The 20,497-nt window shown below is 45.2% G+C and overlaps 2 protein-coding genes across 5 annotated transcripts in view; one reads left to right on the top strand and one right to left on the bottom strand.

Moving 5' to 3' along the window:
* Positions 1-1,603, top strand: part of MARS1 (methionyl-tRNA synthetase 1) — a 37,507-nt gene extending 35,904 nt beyond the window's left edge. For both annotated transcript variants that reach the window (XM_089482223.1, XM_089482228.1), the window contains 2 exons: positions 578-646; positions 1,327-1,603. In XM_089482223.1, coding sequence (XP_089338349.1) covers positions 578-646; positions 1,327-1,449 — 192 coding nt within the window. In that variant the 3' untranslated portion in view covers positions 1,450-1,603. The remainder of the gene's footprint in view (positions 1-577; positions 647-1,326) is intronic.
* A 78-nt stretch (positions 1,604-1,681) lies between these two features.
* Positions 1,682-20,061, bottom strand: DDIT3 (DNA damage inducible transcript 3). Of its 3 annotated transcripts, XM_089482233.1 has the most exons (5): positions 19,451-20,061; positions 15,574-15,621; positions 8,490-8,567; positions 4,695-4,862; positions 1,682-2,697 (listed from the first exon to the last, which is right to left on the bottom strand). In XM_089482233.1, exons 4-5 carry the CDS (start codon positions 4,836-4,838, stop codon positions 2,275-2,277), a joined length of 567 nt encoding a protein of 188 aa, XP_089338359.1. In that variant the 5' UTR covers positions 4,839-4,862; positions 8,490-8,567; positions 15,574-15,621; positions 19,451-20,061; the 3' UTR covers positions 1,682-2,274. The 3 variants fall into 3 exon arrangements, with proteins under 3 accessions (XP_089338359.1, XP_089338357.1, XP_089338360.1); XM_089482231.1 differs by lacking the exon at positions 8,490-8,567 and having other exon boundaries at positions 19,451-20,060; XM_089482234.1 differs by lacking the exons at positions 8,490-8,567; positions 15,574-15,621; positions 19,451-20,061 and adding an exon at positions 9,744-9,980 and having other exon boundaries at positions 4,695-7,703.
* Positions 20,062-20,497: the final 436 nt, after the last annotated feature.

Below are 20,497 nucleotides of genomic sequence, written 5' to 3'. Positions count from 1 at the left end.
ATTCAGGTTTACATTCACGAAAAACCAAACCGGCAAACAGACATGGACAACTGTACTGTCTCCTGAATCAGATTGGAGCAGAGGTAGGAATTGTGCACCCCTCTAGATATGCATTTCCAACAGCTTCAAGCAGTGCTAAGGGGTCACATGAGCTCCAGCTCAGCATCTTGGGGGCCTGCATCATTCCTACCCTTGCATTACACTCTTTCATATGGAAGACAAGAGTAACATAAATAAAAGTCTGTACCTTAGCTATGCCTCTCATTTCTCCTTTTCATATTACTGGCTTTCCATCTGTTGCTTAGTAAAATCCCAGAACATTTGCTGCAACACAATTCATTCTTCCTATTTTTTTCTAATTTAGAGGCAAAAGCCATGACTTGTACCCCATATTCTTTAGCATTGCATTTATTCTTGCACTCTGTCCCATTGCAGATCCATTTCTTCCTTGCATTCTGGACACTGCCTGGTAGACAGTGGCAATGGGAGAAATGAATGGAAGTATTTTTCAGTGCTGGTGCTGTGAACAAAGTTTGTTGTGCTGTCCCTAATTTAGTTTTAATTTTCTCCCTACAAGCAAAAAACAGCTGCAAATAGTGATGCAAGATTGGGAACAAAGGAACTTCAGGAAGAAGTAGCCAAACAGGTAATGCTGAAGTGTAAATTATTTTGATTAACTAGTCGGCCCGACTGCATGTGAAGAATTTTGCTCAGCCGTCTGCCTAAGCCAGCCATTGTAGTCTTATTGAACCAAGCTGCTTCACTGCAGCTTCAAAAAAGAAGAGAAAAATAAGGTCCTTGCTCTGCTTCATGCCTGTGGCCATCTAGATGGAGCTGCACTACAACTCCCACCATCTCTGTCTGTTGGCCAGGGTGAAGCTGATTAAAGATAGTTTTACAAGGTCTACAGGCCCAAAGATGACAGCCAGGACACTAGATGTCTAAACCCAGGGGTAAGCAACTGTGAGGAGGGCCTAGGATACTGAAAAACCAGAGCCAGGCATCCAGGAAGCAAAAAGCTCTATACAGTGGAGCTGGCTTCTGAAGTTTTGTCTTTTTCCTTTTTGGATGGAGGATCTGCTGCCGAATGTTGGGAGCACACCACACTGCTTTCTGGTCACCCTGATGGATTTCAGGTCATTTCCCTCTTTAGTTGAAAAAGGTGTCTTGAGAGCTGTGCTTTGCCTACCCCAGGATGAACAGTGAATTTAGACTTCAGCTATGTGAACTTGTAAGAAAAAGCACACCCAACACTGCCTCCTCCTAACTAGGTGGTCTCCTTTGTACAAGCTTGCTATATATACTAACAGTCAGTTCTTATTCTAGGATAAGTATGTACAGCAGCTTAAGACCCAGAAGGCTGAAAAGCAGCAGATAGATGCAGCAGTCTCAAAGTTGGTGGAACTCCAGAAACAGCTCAGCTTGGCTGTGGGAAAGGGGAAAAAGTGACAAAGCATCTCCTTCAGAGAGTGAAACTCATCTAATTTGCAACTGATTACTCTGCCCTTCAGGGATTGGAGAGTTCCTTTTTTCCCACTGTACTGTTTTAATGTAGCCATTTGTATTTTATAATCATGAATACAGAGCTTTAAAAGTTGAATTACATGGTGTAAAATTTTATTTTCTTATATAAAGTATAAAAGTTTTTATCTACTGATGTACATGCAACTTTCACAAGGCGAAGGAAGTAAATTAAAAACAGTTCAACCAGTTGGCAGAGGCAGCACTTGCTGACCTGAGCAATCATTGAATAATAACATTTCTTTATATTTTCTCACCTCTCCCAGGTGGATCACGGTGGGATTACAACCCAACACTAACAATAAAATACAAGAATAAAACATATAATTTAAAACATTAAAACAGTTAAAAACAGTGCACTCAACATTTATAAGAAAATGTTCTGATCCTCGATAGAAGAGTGAATGATGTCGTTACAGAAGATTGGGTGGATAGGCTTGCCGGAATGAAGGAGTCTGTTGGCTCAGGAACGAACTTTATGGTTAGACTGCATTGTCACCTTCACTGTAATTCATATTCTGCAAGGCAAACTCACTGTGGTAGACTCAAAAAACAGCAATTCATGCCCAAAGTCAGATGCTCCACAAATTGCAGCAATTAAGATACACTTGCTGCATACACAGGTGTCCCTTCCCCTTAAGCATGTCATTTAAAATTAATGATGCTGAGGTTTGAGAAGAATGGAGTAATGTTCTTTTTAGTCTACTGTTCATAGCCATCAGTTCAGTACTGATGGCAGATGCTTCAGTGCCATCAACTCTTTAGGCTCACCATTCGCTGGATGAGGGCTGCTCTGGTGGCTTCCACCTCTGCACTCAAACGCTCTATTTCTCGCTGGAGGTGCTCATTTTGGGCCATTAGCTCAGCCACCCTGTGCTCATTCTGCTGCTCTCTCTCTCTCCCACGCTGCCTCTTGCCCCCCTGGGGCTGTCCACTCCGCTTCCTCTTCCGACTGGTAGACACCTCATCATCATCTGTTCCAGTCTGGGGAGGGGAGCTGTGGCTAGAGTCCGACTCGGGGGCTGCTGTGGGCTCCTCACCTAGCAGTTCCAGGAGTTCAGTTGTGAGATCAGGTTCCAGCTCACAGGCTCCAGTCACTGTGCCTCCACTGGGTTCCAGAGGGTCTGAACTTTCCAGGTTCCACAGCAGAGCTGTACTGTCAAGGCTAAACTCCTCCTGTAAGAAAATGAAACATCAGTGAGATGTGCCTAAGAGAGGCTAGACTACATGCCCTCTCCTTTACTTCCCAGAACCAATGTTGAGGATTTAAACGAGAGCTAAGCAATTTCAGTGGGGTTGGAGATCGGTTTGTCCCACCACCACCAGCCAAGACCTATTTTAAAAGGTGCATTGTTATTCCAGGAGAGGTCATTCAGGTTTGGGGGTTGCAGACTAGAGAACAGGTTAGGGCAGCCATAGTTTCCTCACCACTCATTAAACCAAAGTACGTATAGCATATGAGTTTGCTGAAGTGAACTTGGTCTATTTGTTCCCTGAGAGCCTATCTTGCTTCGACAGGGATGCAGTGGTGGGAAAGAAGCTCTACCCCACATGAGTTCTTGGAGTACTCAAGTGGGAAGCATAGAGTGTCAAGCTGGTATCCTATATGAGTGTATACTTAACTGAATAACTCCCCCCCCCCCACTAACCTCTCAAAATCTGACAAACATCATTCAACTATGTTCTGATCATGAGCAGAATGAATCTCCTCAGTATGCAGATGATAGCCAGTAAAGTAGGTTAGCGAAAAAGTTACAATCGTGGCAATAGCGTCAAAATCATGACTTAAGTAGTGTGGAACGGCTATGGTATAAGCTGCATATTCATGATTGCTTCTTCACGTTCACAACTTGCTTTACATGAACTGCATGATGAGAAGGAGAGTCATTCTGCCAACAATCAACATGGTTAAATATTTCAGTTCTGATGTGTCAGGCAAAGAAAAGTTAGGAATAAGCTGATAAGGGATTTCAGCCATTACTTCTTAGAGGGCTTTAAACAGAGACTGGATGGCCATCTGTTGGGTATGCTTTTAGATTTCCTGCATGGCAGGGGGTTGGACTGGATGGCCCTTGTGTGGTCTCTTCCAACTCTTATTCTATGATTCTAATAGGGTGGGTCATGAAACAGTATGAGAATATCTGTTTGCTTCTTTTGCATCCGGTTCTATGACTAGATAGCAACTTCCTATATTCTAGTGGAAACCACAATTTACCACTGTGGGAATACAGGAAGGGGCAGATATTCTTATTCCTGTCTGTGCCCACTTATTGTAGGTAATGATTTGCATTTAATGTACACTTCAAATGTAAAGAAAATACTGAAGGACATGGTCTGAAAGAGGTAGTCCAATAATCAACGTCCTATAGGGAGTAAAGACTTGTGCTGTTAATTATCCCTCCCTTAAATCCATCCACCAGTTTCAATTGCACACCTACTTTGACCACTACTTTTTTGTATCACTGGAAACTATTTGGATGTTTTAAACATGGGGGGGGGGGGGGGCGGGGGGAGAACTGAATGTGCCAAAACCTTAAGCATACTTTATTATTTATTTATTTAGCGCTATAGATTTGCAAACAAATGTTAGCACTCCAAAACCTGTATATGTCATTATACCAGAGGCAGAGCTCAGTATAAATAGTCAAGTAATCTCCTTTGTAGATATCATGCAAAGGACTGATAATTTCAAGCTAAAGGTAAACAACCAGAGGAATTCCAGATCTTGTCAGATTCCCAACCCCACGAGTTTCAGTCAGCATGGACAGTAATCAGGAATATTGGGGGTTATAGACCAGCAACTGCTGGAAGGCCATAAATCCCCTATTCAACCTTGTGCCCATAAGAAATTTTAAAATGCTTTTTGAGGTGCCACAAGACTATTTTTCCATTTCTAAAGCGAAAGGAATCTTCCAATGCAAGACGGAAGGTAGGCAGAGACGAACTATGGCCATCCGCCTTCTAGAATACAGGTCCCCAAACTGTGCCCTTTAAGAGATTTTGGACTTCAGCTCCCAGAAGCCTCAGCCATGTTGGCCAATAGTCAGGGATTCTGGGAGCTGAAGTCCAAAAGCCCTTAAAGAGCACTGTTTGGGGACCACCATTCTAGGGCATAGTAATCAAGTGACCTGGAAGCTCAGGACATCTCCAGTTGATCTCTGCCACTGACTCACCAATTCCTGGCCCCCAACATCTGGGGGGTCTGTCCTGCTGGTTACATCCAAGGAGAGCACCTCCTCCAAGTCCTCATACCAGGACTCCAGGTCCCAGGTGGGCACAGGGGTACCCACAGAGAAGGGCAGTGACTCTGCCATCATGGTTTAAGTGAAGCCAGTCCGTATCTGGGGGGAAATAAAATGGGGGTGATCAACAAACTGCAACATCAGAGTATATCATCAAGGGTTTGCCCAATTCAAAAGCACAAAGGGGGAGAAGAATAGGGAATCTCTTCAGCACCTCACTTCCCATTAAGCCAGCCTAACAGAAAAGCAAAGATTCATAATGGGAATCAAAAGAAGCATCAGCCCTGCAGATCTGTTTTGCTGTAACACTGAAGACTACAAATGTAGAAGCCTCCTTATGAAACTGTTCTATTTCTACATCCCCTTATCCCTTGCTAAACATGAACACATAAAAATGAGGCCAACACAGGCTGCATCCACACTGCAGAAATAATCCAGGTTGACCCCACTTTAACTACCATGGCTCAATGCTATCGAATTCAAGGAATTGTAGTTTGGTGAGATATTTAGTCATCTCTGTCAGAGAATTCTGGTGTCACAACAAATGCTAGAATTCCATGGCATTGAGCCATGGCAGTTAAAGTGGGGTCAAACTGCATTGTTTCTGCATCTGTTCTTTGACTGGAATTTCATGTCCCCTTTGAGCCAGGACATTCACTGGATGACCCTGGTCAATCCTTTTCTCAGCCTAACCTATATCCTGTTATGAGATAAATGGGGTGGGTGGTTGGGTAAGAGCAATGTATACTCTTCTAGATTGTACGCCATAGGCAGGTTTACTCTGATCTATTTATTGTTTGTATGTACAGCGCTGTGCAAATCTACAGCATCATAATAATAATAATAATAATAATAATAATAATAATAATAATGGGCTTATTGGGAGAAAATTAATGTATGAATGGGATTCAGGTCAAGCATCTCTCCTTGCTCATCTGTATCATGGCTCTACTTTCTAAATGTCTGATAGAATGAGAGGGATGGCCCTTGCTTTCTGATGAGAACAAGAAGCAAGGGTCATCCCTCTCATTCTATGGGACAACCTTCCTCCCCATTTTGCCTTGGCTACTGCATGAATGGCTTGGCACTGTTTTGTGCCTTGATCTAAGTATGGTATCAGAAAGTTCCAAGGAAAACCTTTTCTAGTCGACCCAGGAACCTTACTGATTAGTGATATCAAAAGCTCTTCTCTGAACTATGCTAAAAATAAGCTGGTTGTAATTGCTAAAATGCCTAGGCTACCTAAGTGGACAGGAATATGAACCCTCACCAGGCAGATAAAACCCTTATCTGGTGCCTTACTTTGAGGCAACATTTGATCCCAATGAGAATTCCAGTATATAACAGCATATAAAATGCCCCATAGTCTCAGGATGGGTGTAGAATCAAGGATATCCCACAGTATTAACACACCCAGCAAGAAAACACATGTAAAGATAAGACCAAATGTTTATTTTGAGTAGCTTTCAGCACTCATTCCCAAGACAAAATAAAATAAAAATATAAGTACCACAAATGAAACATTTGTTAAGATAATATTTGCTCCAGACATCTCTCTCTCGCTGTACATGGATGGTGATTACAAGTCTTCAGATGGCTATGTCATAAAATTACTAATGTGACACTGGCAAAGTAAAATGCCCAGCCTGCCTGGGTGAAGATTAATATAAAACAAGCTATGGGTTTTAAGTCACTAGAAATTCAGTTCATTCTATGCATGTAAGGTTGGGTTTTCTTCAATGCTTTCTAGTATTACTGCTTTTGTTTCTGTACTGGCTGAAGTTACATAACTCTAGAAACAGATTCCCACCCCTCTCTGGTCCTACATAGAGCATTTTTCTAAGAGATCTGTTCATAACTGAGCTAATAAAAGTGAAATCCTTATAATTCAGTATGGATTGATTCCTAATCCTTTAAGGCATCTACCCACCCTTAAGGTGGTAAGCAGCGTAGTAAAAATAAAATTAAAAATGGATTTTTGCTAACTAAATGTTACCACAAAACTATGATTGTTTATTATTATACTATTAGATGTAAATATGGTTTACCAAACTAATTTTTTGAATGCTTTGTTTGTGCGCTGCAGAAAACAATGATTAAGCTAGGCTATATCACATTTAGAGTGGTGAGTATACTGTACAAGCCATAAAATTGCCAGGTATGTATTTGCAATCTGAGAGCTAGGGCAGATTTCCAGTCGTGTGCTCTGTTGTTAATGCTATAAATTCCACTCCAAAATGTTATTGAAAGGTTCTTGAAGTAGTTCATTTTAGGGACAATTATTATTTAGTCAACATCAAGAATGAAAGTATGGCATATGATTTCATTTAAAAAAAACTGATTCTATATTAAAACACTACCCTTGATCTCTCCCTCCTGACTCCAGTACACAAAATTATTTTTTAGTTAATGGCAACTGCTTTGCCATTTTAAGCTTCACCTCACTGGCTCTCCTGACAAATGAGTCCTTCCCTGCTACCGCTGAACAAGAAATGTAGATATTTGAAACAGGGGGTTCATTTTTGTTAAGTCCTGTAGACCCTTGCAGTTTGTAGCAAGCTCCATTGTGCACCTGGGGATACACTTGTCAATCTTAATGCATCCCCAAAGAGATTTTTGGAGTCAAATCTGGCCTAAAAAAATTGTATGTGTTCTACAAAGCCGACAGCTGTGGGCTCACTTCCAGTTCTAGGCCTTGTGGATGGGAGGGTTAGGGAAGGTTTGGGATACAATGGTAGAAGTGATTATTGTATTCTATGGATGTTTTTACTGTTAGCAACTTCGATCTTTTGGAGAAGATTGATATAAAGTATTATTATTATTACTATTATTTGATGGCCCATGCCATGTTGCACAAGATGACATGCAAGGGCACTCCAGGCTTTGGTTAACCCCTGGTAGAAGTTAACAGCTCTGAAGAGTCTGCACTGGATATTCTTCCTGCCAGAAATAAGAGGTGAGTCATCAGTCATAAGACAGCTTGGAAGTGCCAACCAAGCATTCCTGCAACCTCAAGCATGAAGCACTTCCTTTCTCATGCATCACCACTTGCATTACATATTGGTTTGGGGAGTAGGTGTGGCCACACAACCAAGCTCTCTAGAACTAAGGCATCAGTAACATGATCAGCAGTGAAAGTTACATGAACTGTGATGTGGCATGGCCAGTTTGTATAGCTGAGCCAGATGATACATGTCCGCCTGTCATTATCAAAGTGAAAGGATAGCACTAGCTACTTTCCACTAATGTTTGTCTTAACTTATCCATAGAATGGCTCTTCCCTGAACCAGCACCCTCCCAATGTGGTAGCGTACAAATGCCATCATCCCCAGCCAGAATGTGAGCCATACTGACTGGGGATGATGACAGCTAAAGCTAACATAATCAGCAGACAACCATTTGGTGAAAGCTGTTCTGAAACATAGAAGAGAGCAGAAACAGTGTGTACATCTTTTCAGGCAAAAACTGTGAGGTTTAGGAGAAAAAAAGGACACAAATCAAATGAATATATAAAATGTTTTCCTGCATGCCTACATACACATACACACAAATATATCTGTACAACAAATGGCTATGAGATGACGTTTCAAGCTGAGTTGGTCATTTTAGTGAGAATCACTTGGAGGAGATATTAGTCCAAAGGTTGTCTATGACTCCCAAGCTTCCCCTGAACAACAGAGGACTACAGGAGTGTGCTGGATATTCTATAGATTAGTGGTTCTCAACCTTTGGTCCAATAGTTGTTTTGGACTTCAGCTCCCATAATTTCTGATTGTTGACCAAGTTGACTGAGGCTTCTGGAATCTGAAATCCAAAACAGAGAACCAAAGGTTGGGAACCACTGATCCAAATCATACTCTTTGTTTATGATTGACAACAGCATGGCCACCGGCCCATATTGAACTGAATATACACCTGAGATCATGTCCCTGAAAAGGACTGGTCCAAGGCATTTCAGTGACTATGGCCTGAAATAGAGGGGTTAAAAGGAGTGGCTCCTGGCTGCCTCAGGGTGTAGCGTTTAGATGACACACACTCTTGAAGTGGCCAAAAGCCGTTCTGAGGCCGCCAGAAAAAGGAACGGCAAGAAACCACTCCTGCAAGTGGCCCATATGGTCACCAGCTCCTTCATTCCTGGCTACTTCGCCTCTTAATCAAGGGCCAAGATAGTACTCCCCACCCACCCCCTTTCCATGTGCAAGAGATGAAGTGGACCTCTAGCTGAATCCCCGCAGCCTGGAAAGGGGAACCCCGACAGTGGCGGGGACCAAGAGAAAGGGACCGCTTGGCCTCTTTCTTTGTGTTGCTGTGCAACCATGTAAAGGCTGTGCCAGCGACACAAACAAAGGAAGGAGCTCCATTTCGGAGCTCCTTCCAGCGCCCTTCAGCAGCGTCAAGACATCACGTCCGGGCTACCCCATGTGGAGTTGGCGTGGGCATGACGTCATAATGACGGCAGCCATGTAGAATGGGCGCCACCATTACAACATACTAGGGGTGCGGGACGTCTGGAAAGGACGCCTTGAGGCAACCCTAGTACAGGTGCAGGCCGGTGCAATGCGCCAGTCTGTACAACGCCTATATTGGCTCTCAGGTTCCACATTAAAACCATCTTTGCTGAGGTACTTTATAATGTTTCTTCTTAATGTATTTTTAAATTCAGTTTGTTTTTTACACTTATATTTAAAGTGTCTTGGGAAAAAATTAACCTTAATTTTTAATTAGGCGGGAAATGAGTAAGACAAAATGAAACCTGAAGCTAGGCTATCAAATAAAAACCATCTCGGCTTATGGGTAGCCTCCAGATGGTTGGAGCGGCATTCACATGTATAAAGTCCAGCCAATGTTAAACATCCCTACAGTATCTATACAAAAAAAGGCAACTTACAGGTATTCTTCACACATACCATACATTGTTGTCCTCATTTAACTACCTTCAATCCCATTCTTGAAAGGCAAAAAGGAACGTTGGGTACTTACCGTGACACGTTCATTTCCTGCAGAGAAGGGTCCTGGCATCCTGTAATCTGGGTTTAGCTCCTCCTATTTGCTCCTGTAGGCAGGGACAATAAACAAAAGACCGGCCCCTATATAGGGAGGAGCTAGCCCCCCTGAGCCTCAGTCAATAACAAGCCAAGCGACTAGTAAGGTAATCAAGGAACTGAACTTTAGTAACATCAGCTAAGGGTTAACTAGAACACCTTAGAAAAAACTAGTCCAAGAACAAGAACTCAGAAAAACCAATCCAGCAACAAGAAGAAGAACAAGGCAGGTCCACCAACAGGCAGGCAGGGTCGGAGGCCGCAGGCAGCACCCGGGTGGGCAGGATGCCAGGACCCTTCTCTGCAGGAAATGAACGTGTCACGGTAAGTACCCAACGTTCCTTTTCCCAGCAGAGAGGGTCCTGCCCTCCTGTAATCTGGGATTTACAAAAGCCCTCTCGAACTGGGAGGGAGGTGCTGCTAGGAGACTGTGGGCCCCGACACAATCTGTTGGAGGAACCTCTTTTGAAATGACACCTCTATGGACTGAGACACGTCCAGTTTGTAATGTCTTATGAAGGTCGAAGGCGACTTCCGTGTGGCCACCCTGCAAATATCTGACAGGTAGGTGCTAGTGGTCAAGGCTGCAGAGGTAGATGCACTCCTGGTTGAGTGCACCATCAACCCCTCGGGTGGAGTGAGATCAAGAGTTCAGTAGCTCTTTTGAATAGAAGACCTGATTCACCTAGTCAGAGTCAAGACTGGTACCTTGCACCCCAAAGAGTCCAGGCAAAAGGAAAAGAACATCTCAGATGACCTTAAGGTTGAAGTCCTCTTGATGTAGATTTTGAGGGCTCTGCACACATCCAATGTGTGCCAGGTCTTTTCCAAGTCCTTCTTAGGATCGGGGCAGAATGAAGGCAGGAGAATGTCCTGTGACACCTGAAAGGCTGAGTTGACCCAAGGCACGAAGGTAGGGTCTGGACGAAGGCACACTGAGACAGGCCTAAAAATACACAAGTCTTTACGTACCGACAGGGCCCCAGCTCTGACACCCATCTGGCGGAGGGAATGGCCGCGAGGAAGATGACCTTGAGGGAGAGGTGTTTGAAGAAGGCCTCCCAAAGGGACTTGATCGGACCAACCGTCAGAGCCTTTAAGACCGTGTTCACATCCCAAGATGGAAAACGATGTCTGGTGGGCAGGCCCTGTTGGAAAACTCCCCTCAATAGCCTCTTAATGTGAGGATGGCTGCCATTCTAGCTGCTCTCGCACGGAGCAGAAATGACGTGATGGCAGACACCTGCCTTATAACCATGTTGGGTCAAGCCCTTCTTAATGTCATCTTGGATGGACTATAGCAGGTCAGCCACTGAAAACCTGAAGCAGTTGATGAGAACTTGCCTAAGCAGTGGATGATGTGATCAATCAGAATAGAACCTGATCTAATCTGGACCTATGGCAGCTTCCAGCCTGTCACTGATCACCTTGTCAACTGGTTATAGCAATGAAGGTGATATTAAGGTGATTTCATTTGTAGTCATTAAGACTTACCACTCTGAAAGAGGAATGTTAATGTCTGACCTCCAATTAAAATTTCAAAACAATGTGCAGTTCTTTACTGGAACATCTGTGACCTGTGTAAAACAAGACTAATCCCATGGTTAGGCAAAGAAGACACTGGATTAACCTTTATCTCGCAGACATTGGTGAGTCCATGCAGAAGCATAGATGCACTCTGTGTTAACAGGGCATGTGGTCAGAATTAAGTCTGATTTCTTTTGAGGATGAACTTGTCTAGAGACTTCAAAAATCACCCCAACTCCATGTAGCAGACTATCATCAACCTGTATGAAGGCTGAGGGGTCTCGCGGCTAAATGAACTGCTGATTAAGGAGTCATGAAATGTGAACAGGGGGCTTGGCAAGGATAGCCCTCTGGTATCTAATTTCGAGGAGAGAATTTTCTCCACAAAAGGGATCTGTCAAAGGAACACAAACCTAAATTTAAAATAGTATAGTGGGCCCTCGATATGTACTGGAGTTGGATTTAGGACTTTGCATGGATACCAAATCCATGGAAGCTCAAGGCACATAACATATAATCGCAAAGTAAAATGGAGTCTCCTATATAAAAGAGTAAAATATTAGTTTGCTGTGTTGTATTTTTGTTTTGTTTGTTGTTGTTATTGTGTGTGTGTGTGTATATATATATATATATAAGCTGTGGGCATAAAGGTGGCTGGTGTAAGTCTCTATATGGAGCTGTATGGTATATTAAATCTGAGCATTTTTGCTAGCAGAAAACAAGGCATAGGCACTAGGAAGTCTGTTTTTCCAGCCCCAAAAGGTAGTAAACAATGGCGTTGTTTGGACCAGACCATGCCATGAAAGCCCAATCAGGGATAAGACACTCACTCACACAGCAGCTAACCTTATAACCATAAAATCATAGAATCATGGAGTTGGATGAGACCACAAGGGCCATCAAGTCCAACCCCCTGCCATGCAGGAAATCACAATCAAAGCATGCCCAGCAATATGCAAAGGAATCTAGTAGCATCCTGAGACCACCAAAGAAAAGAGATTAGCAGCATGAACCTTCATGGCCTTGAGCCCAATTCATCATATGTATGATAGATCCTGTTACAATAGGCTTCCCAAGCCAGGCAGCAGTTGAATGGCAAACCCATCAGCAGGCATTCTTACTTAAAATTTAACAATCTAGACAAGGTAAAAGGTAATTGTGATTTTTGTGGCAGACCGCTCAGGGCTCTGTAGGATGTCTGAATGGGATCTGAAGCAACCCCTTAGTAGAGAAACCTGATTATATTGTTTTAAAACACTCATGGAGGAAGGGGAGTTTCTCCTCCCATGGAGAGGAGTCTGTCTGTTTGTTTTTAATAAGAATTCTTCTTAACCCCCTGTATTAGTGAGAACCATCTCATGGAAGAAACTGTGTTGTTTTTGTTTGTTTAGTTTATTCCCTTTAACAGACATCTCTCCAACAAAGAAGGGAAGGCAAGGGGAGCCACATCTTTTGAGGCTAGCTGACTGAGGTTCACTGTGTTTTATAACAGGAACATAATCCTTTTGCCACTAAAATGGAGTTTGGTTGGTCACCTTAATCCCATATATCTATCACCTCATATGAGATGTTTTTACCAAAGATCCTCAAAGCATGTAAGCATTAGAGGTCTGTTGAGTGACCAGGGACCTTCTCCTTGCTTGAGTCACCCTGTTTATTAGCATTTAAATGAATCTGTATTGTTAAAGCTTATGCTCTTAATGAGAAGTGCTATGGCTGATAACAGTTTGCACAAAGGAGGTAGAACCATGTGCTCTGGACCTAATGGAGACAGTGATGGAGGCCCATGAGGGGGAAAGAAAAGTCATCATGTGGCTTTTATGGCTAGCCCCTCCCTTGAAGAATTAGTTTCCAGGCATCTTTTCTGGCCTGGAAAAAGGAGAGGGGGGTGAGCAGAAACAGCACAACTCAAACCTCATGTGCTAACATTAATAAAATGAACACCAGAAAGGTTAACCAGTATCTCTTGTAAATCTGAGCCCACAGCCCTGTTGATGTGGGGGCTCACCCCTCCTTTATTTGCCCCATCAAGGGAGGCTGCCTGGGCAGTGGCTTATTCCAAGCACTGAGGAAACTGCTCTTAAGTTAGCAGTGACTGAAGACCATTGCTAATCATGGGTAGATAGCTGCGTATGGCCTGTAGTGTAGCCCTGATACTCACGGGGCATTTTGTTTTATTTATGTTTAAAACAGCCCCAACTTCAGGCTGGGGTTTACAGCTTAGCCCTTTTAATTTCAGGCAGGCTTTATAGTAACCTGGCTGCAGGATAGAAGCTAGCTTGGTCCTCAACTCCCTCCCACTTGCATAGGTAGCTGGGAAGGGCAGAGGGACTGCTGTGGGACATGGCTCTACATTTACCTGAGGTAAGTCTGTGTCCTGAGAAAGGATAATCTCTGATGGAAAGGAGAGGCCAAGCACTCAAGCTTTTCTCTCAAGAGTGCCATGGTTTGGGGCAGCCAAACACAATTGGGGATGAAGGGAACTCTCCACCCATGATATCCACAAATGGTTTACCCCTTTTTGTTGTTGTAATTTTTGGGGAGGGAACACAGGAGGATTTGTATCCATGTGGTCTCTCAAAGAATCCCTGGGTTGGAAGAGATCCCAAGGGCCATCCAGTCCAACCCCATTCTGCCATGCAGGAACTCTCAATCAAAGCATTCCCGATAGATAGCCCTCCAGCCTCTGTTTAGAAGTGGGTGGCAGAGGCCATGCTCTCTCTGGGGTGGACATGAAGCCATTTTGTGCTTTTTGTGGGATGCTCTGTGGCAGCAAAAAAAGTCCATTTTAGAGTTGGAAGCTTCAGCTCCTGCTGGGCCAAGTCCAGCTTCCTTTACAGCCATGTGTCTGTGCAACACAGAGGAGGAATCCTCTGCCTCCTTACACACCATCTCATTATAAGAATTCAAAAGGAATGTGCAGGAGCCCTGGCAACACCACCATGTGTTTCCCAGTCTGCAAAAGGATCCCCCACACCTGTTAGGGTCCTGGGTGCCATTGGGGCCAGAGATGGGAAGGAAGGGGGAGACCAAGGGTTAATGCCCCCATCTGCCCTCCTGGCAGAGTCCCAAACCTTATGCTAGGCATAGTGCCTGCAATGGCCATGGCAGAGGCCTCATGGCAATGCCTGCCCTAGATCTGGCAAAGGTTCTTTGGTGGCTAGAGAGAGAGGGCCCCTGGTACTCACCGTTCTCCTGTGACTTCTGGCTGGCTTGCCTCTCTGACCTTGGCCATTTCAGGCTGGGCAGAGGTGATGCAGAGAAATCCTTTGCCATGGCTTTTGGCTGGCCTGTCCTCTGAACTCTGGCTGGGCAGAGATGCTGAGGAGGGAAGTTTCCATGACTTCTGGCCAGTTTCCTCACTGATCCCTGGCCTTAAACAGGCTGGGCAGAGGTGATGTGGAGAAACAGAGACATGGAGGGGATACCCCTCACCATCTCTTCCCACGGCTCCCATGTGCTGCAATGCTGTTTGCAGAAATCTCCAGTGCTCCCACCATGAAAGGGGGCAGCTTTGGAGCAGAGGGAGAGTCATTGGCAAAGCCAAGACCTTTCTCCAATCCTGGGAGCCCTTGCCATTTTAAGTCTTCTTCATGCTTCCAAGGCTGTAGTAAAGAAGCTGCAGAGCAACAGCAAACACATCCCAATGGGTCTCCCTCTGAAGCCAGCTCCCTCTGTTGAGCTGGCAGACCCTGAGCTAGGGAAGCCTGGGTTAAGGATGGCCCTTCACCCATGCTCTCAGGGTCCTCTGCCATAGCCACCACCAAAGAAGGGGGGAAAGGCAGGAGAGAGGAGAAGAAGGGAAGGCCAAGAAAACTCTCAAACCACTTTCGTAGAAAGGAAAAACTTTGCTGGCTCGAAGAGAACATCCTGCTAGGAGCATAGGCAGGAACAAGACTGAGGCTCAGGGGGGCTAGCTCCTCCCTATATAGGGGCCGGTCTTTTGTTTATTGTCCCTGCCTACAGGAGCAAATAGGAGGAGCTAAACCCAGATTACAGGAGCACAGGACCCTCTCTGCTGGGAAATATAAAAAGAAAGAAACAGATGATGCTAGAGCAGGGTGTTCTTCTTACTGATTGAACTGCAACAGCTGTTGACCTTATTCCAAGTATGCACGGGTTCACTGCCCTTAATAACACAAGCCCAATATATTTGATGGTTGGTGTAATTGTGTGCTACCTTTTAGTGTGCCCTAAACATCACTCTTAATAACCCAAGTGACCTGTTTTGGGGTTCCTACCTGTTTTCAAGTGTGGTGATGTATTAGGATGCGATTCTTCATTCGAAGCTGGAAAGGGAAAAGAAAACATTATTATCTATCCACTGAATGACACTGTATTTTTTGGTCTTGTTTATTATATTCATCCCAAAACACAGTTTAAAACAATTGATCCTGAGTATCTGAAGCGTTTGGAAATGGTTGTCCAAAATAGGAATTGTTCCAAGCATGGCCCCAGAGAAAAATATGCCCAAGCAAAGCCTGTTACTTTAAGCTCCACCGCAGGACAGAACAGCAGAATATTTCCATCTGCTCTTAATAAAGTCATCAGCCCCAGTGGTAATATTGTACTGCCGAGGGAGGAGGGCACTGCTTTTCCCACATACATGGAAAATAGCTCTCCTGTTCCAAACCAAGAGGCAAATAAAAGAAAACGCCTTGTACTGCTGCCCCCCTCCCCATGGAGGAGACAACTCAACAACGCCCATGGACTTTTAACACAGGGCTTTCCCTTTGTGACATGGCAGATTCTGACTACGATTGACACTTCACACACATGCCAAATCAGGACATATGACTTGGAAGGGTCTATCAGCCCCTCTGGGCTAAGAAGTTATCATTTACTTATTTCATTACATAAAATATACCAGAGCAGTCTACACTACCCAAGACATTGGCCCAAATGCTTTAAAAGGCTTGCAGAACAGCTACAGTATGGGGATATATGAAGGGCCTGTTACTATGCTGCTCAAAGGAACAGTTTTGAAAACGCTGCTGGTGGCCCCATTTTGTTGACAAAAACAATACTGCAAGCCTCTTTTTACTTCCCAAGTTACCTGAACTAAAGCTCCCATCATCAGCTAGGCTGGCTGATGATGATCCAAGTGTGGGCCCTTTCACATTACCAGTTTCCACTAAGTGCCATGGCTGCTTCCTATGGAATCCTGGGATTTCAGTTTAGGCAGGGGCCTTTAGAATTCTCATACAGAGAGTTCTAGCGACTACAAAGCCCCAGGATTCCATACGCAGCAAGTAAAGTGGAGTCAAAGTGATGCAACTGTAAGACGTGAAAGGGCTCTTGGACATCAGAAGAGCTTGAGGTGAGGTGATGGAAGACTGCTCTACTTCCTAGCCTCACTGGACACCCTGCAATGCTTAACATCAAAAATCAAAGTTGCAACACCAGAATGAACCCCACAGGAATTGCAGTAGGCACAGGGGATGCACCACAGCTTTTCATCAGCCCCGAGTGATGCAACAAACCAGCAGAGTTAGGGATCCAGGAAATGTTATGTAGCCTAGTCGGGGGGGGGGGGTGATGGTGAAGAGAGAAGTTATCCCCAAGGAGGAAAGTGAGGAGGCATTCTCAGTCATCCAAGATCCTCAGCAAGGAGCTTTGCAATCCTCGCGGGGAAATGGGACAGGCCTGCTCACATAGCTTAACAACTGGGGTACCTCAGTCTCTATTAACAAAAAGGTATTTGTTTCTACTTGGGAAAATAGCTTGGCACAAGGGTTCTGTTCCTAGCTTGCAACAGGCATCAGCAGCACACACAACAGTGGGAAAGGATGTTGCCTCAGACTTGGCTGAACCCCCAGCTATTTTAGTACTCCAGACATTTAAGGAGGGCCATCTTCTCTGCAAGGCTAGGCAGGAAGCTCTGAGAGTCCTTACTACCGGTAGAGTAATGCTGTGCCTGCTGAGTTCTCTCCTCTTGACTTCATAATGCAATTTAAAGCACAGTCAGATGTATGCAAGTTGACTAAAATAATTTTTAAGAATTGGAACTGGGTCCTCAGCTTATATTTATCTGTTGCTACAATGCAAAACTTCCCTCTCACTCAACTGCACTTGGAATTTATTGCTCAATAATGAGTTTTTAGATATGCTCAACAGTCGCTAGCAGCAAACCCTCCTACATTTTCCCAATTTTTCATCTTTATTTTCCAGTTAGGTAATACTGTAAAGTCATCCACTGGCGTGGAAAACAGTCTAAAGCTAAAAGGGGAAAACAGTATCTGGTAATCTAATCCCTTGTTGTGTGTCTTCAAGTCATTTCTGATTTACGGCAACCCTAAAGCTGTGACTCACTGAAGGTCACCCAATGGTTTCCAAGGTGAAGGAGGATTCAAACCCTGATCTCCAAAGTCAGTCTAACACTCAAACCACTACACCACGCTGGCTCTCAATCTGGGCAATAGCTAGGATTTTTTCCCCAGGGTGGGGAGAGCTTTGATCTAGTAGAATCGAAAGCGGGGGAAATCTTGCATATTGTCTAGGCGCTAATCCCAGATTTTTCTTGTTGTTGTTGTGTTCCTTGAAGTCGGTTCTAATATAAAGTGACTCTATCACAGGGTTTTCTTGGTAAGACTTGTTCAGAGGCAATCTACTTTTTCCTTCCTCTGAGGCTGAGAGAGTGTGACTTGTTCAAGGACACCCAGTGGGTTTCCATGACTTGAACGGGGATTCGAATCTACTACACTACCTTGGCTCTTTCTCAGGGGGAGTGGAAGACCTTACTGAGAATGTGACATTAGGAATTTAAGGCAGAGTGACCATCAGCATCAGGGTACAAATCTGGAAAGAAAGAAAAGCCCTGACTCATGAAGACAGCTTTCATGCCAGAACTTCCCTTGCAGGGGAAAGGACAAAGGAGCAGGAAGGAGGAAGGCTAACAGAGAAGGAAGGCCCTTCCTCTGAACCCTATAATCTACATTCAAAGGTGTGGCTGTGTTAGTCTAGAACAGTGGTCCCCAAACTGTGCCCTTTAAGAGATGTTGGACTTCCTCTCCCAGAAGCCTCAGCCATGTTGGCCAATAGCCTGGGGTTCTGGGAGCTGAGGTCCAAAACCCTTTAAAGGGCGCAGTTTGGGGACCACTGGTCCAGAATATCAGCATGCAAAGCGGTCTTGGAGCACGTTTGGGACGGGAAAGAAGCTGTAAGCAGGAGCCTTCGTAGACTCAGTCTGCTTCATCAGATGGGGCCAGTTGAGCCTGTGTGGAGGAGTGGTTTGAGGGACTCTGGAGACCAGGGTTCGAATCCTGGCTCGACCATGGAACCCACCGGGTGACCTTGGGCAAGTCACGCTCTCTCGGCCTCAGAGGAAGGAAACGGCAGGCCCCCTCTGAAGAGAGGCTTGCCAAGAAAAGCCATGATAGGTCTGGCCTTAGAGTCGCCAAAAAACGACTTGAAGGCAAACAACAAATGCGATGAAGCAGGCAGCCCACGGAGGAGGGTTGTGCTACAGACTCTTATGAACAGCAGAGGCTTGCCTCTTTCTCCCTTTTTTCTGGTCCACCCTTTTCGTTTAAAAAATAAATCACTGTTTAATCTTTGTTGCTGCCGTTGTCGCCGGTGCCTTTGAGTCACTCCTGGCTCAGGGAGACCTTAAGGCAGGGCCACCCAGGTGTCCTCCTGGCCTCAAGGGAGGACGAAGCACTGCAAATATACAGGGCATTCGAGAGAAACGGAGGACGCCACAAAAGGAAAGCTGGAAAACACTAATCATAATCATAATCATAATATATTTTATAACTTACGTATAAATATAAACATACAATGTATAATGTATATTTGAACATAAATATAAGGCCATGCTTATTAGTCATGTTCAGAATGAAATAGTGAAATTCCTCTTGAAATGGAGGAGAAAGGGGGCCTCTGGTGACTCTGCAATTGCTGCCTTGTTGCGGCGTGCCTTCAAGTCCTTTCCAACTCCTGGGGACCCTAAGGCCACCCGATCCTCGGCAAGGTTTCTTTGGAGGGTGTTTACCACTGCCTCCCTCTGAGGCTGAGAGCGTGTGACTGGCTCAAGGTCACCCAGTGGGCTTCTATGACTGAGCAAGGATTCGAACCCGGGTCTCCAGCAGCACTCAGCCCGCTATATACAGTCCTCACCTTCCTGCGCGGCCCCTTCTCCCCCGCTTTCTCTCCGCCTCGCTGCTCTCGCTCTCTGCCTGGCATCGTCCCCTCGCGGAGCATCCTTCTCCTGCTTCCTCTGCTGCCGGCTTCCAAACGCCAACTGACGCTCCTCCTCAGCTTGAGAGGCAACTCCTTCCAGGCTCCGAAGCATGACGCAACCCTTGCGCCACCTCTGGCCAATCCGCGACGCCGCACATTTTCATTGGTGGAGACGACACAGAGAGACCGCCTCCGCTGACCAATCGCCGTCGTCGTGGCTGTCTTAGTTCCTCCTCCTCTCCTCCTTTTCTTCGTGACGTAGCTCCGCTGAGTTGGAGGCGGCTGCGTCATACCCGGAAGTGGCGCCGCCCGAAGCTCCGCCCCTGCCTGCTCCGCCCCGCCTACTAAGGGTCACGAGCCTTTGAGCGGGATGAGTCATGCGCAGGAGGGGATGATGCAATCGCCTGGCAACCGCCTTGGCGGCGCGCGCTGGGCAAGCCCTGACCTTGGACGGTCCTCCTCAACGGACATACGTTGGCCCTCGCTCGCGCCCGTCCCAACGACGTGGAGGCCTAGAGCGTCGCTCGCCAAGGAGGGAGGGAGGACGAGGCGCCCAGCGGCTATCTTCCTTAGGCCACGGCCTTTATGACGTCACGCCACGCCCCTTTCTGTGGCTTAAAGGGCCAGGCCTCCTCTCTGAGGTCAGCATCAGTCTGGCCTAAATGGCAGTTACTGTGGAAGTACTTTTGCAGAATTCTTAGCAGCATCAACCTCATTTTTATATAACAATAATAATAATAATACAATTTGTTTATAGCCCGCCTTTTCACAGGGAATCAAGGCGGGTTACAACATAAGGGAAAAAACAGTACACACCAAAGTCAATTACAACTTTAAAATAATTGTAACTGAAAATACATTTTGGAAACTGACATTGTAAGGTGCCCTTTAAGGGCTTTTGGACTCCAGCTCCCAGAATGGGCCAATATAGCTGAGGCTTCTGGGAAATGAAGTCCCAAATCTCTTACAGGGCACAGTTTGGGT

The sequence above is a fragment of the Sceloporus occidentalis genome, unplaced genomic scaffold (assembly GCF_023333645.1).
Source record: "Sceloporus occidentalis isolate IW3139 unplaced genomic scaffold, rSceOcc1.0.p SCAF_1, whole genome shotgun sequence".
Taxonomy (NCBI): domain Eukaryota; kingdom Metazoa; phylum Chordata; class Lepidosauria; order Squamata; family Phrynosomatidae; genus Sceloporus; species Sceloporus occidentalis.
Note: the sequence above shows the minus strand (reverse complement) of the source record. Positions and strands in the feature narration are given on the sequence as shown.

Bases quoted from the DNA above. Each gene is read 5' to 3' on its own strand.
- DDIT3 (XM_089482233.1), bottom strand. From the start codon at position 4,838: ATGATGGCAGAGTCACTGCCCTTCTCTGTGGGTACCCCTGTGCCCACC. The intron at 2,698-4,694 runs GTGAGTCAGTGG...ATTTTCTTACAG, and splicing joins ATGTTGGGGGCCAGGAATTG to GAGGAGTTTAGCCTTGACAG.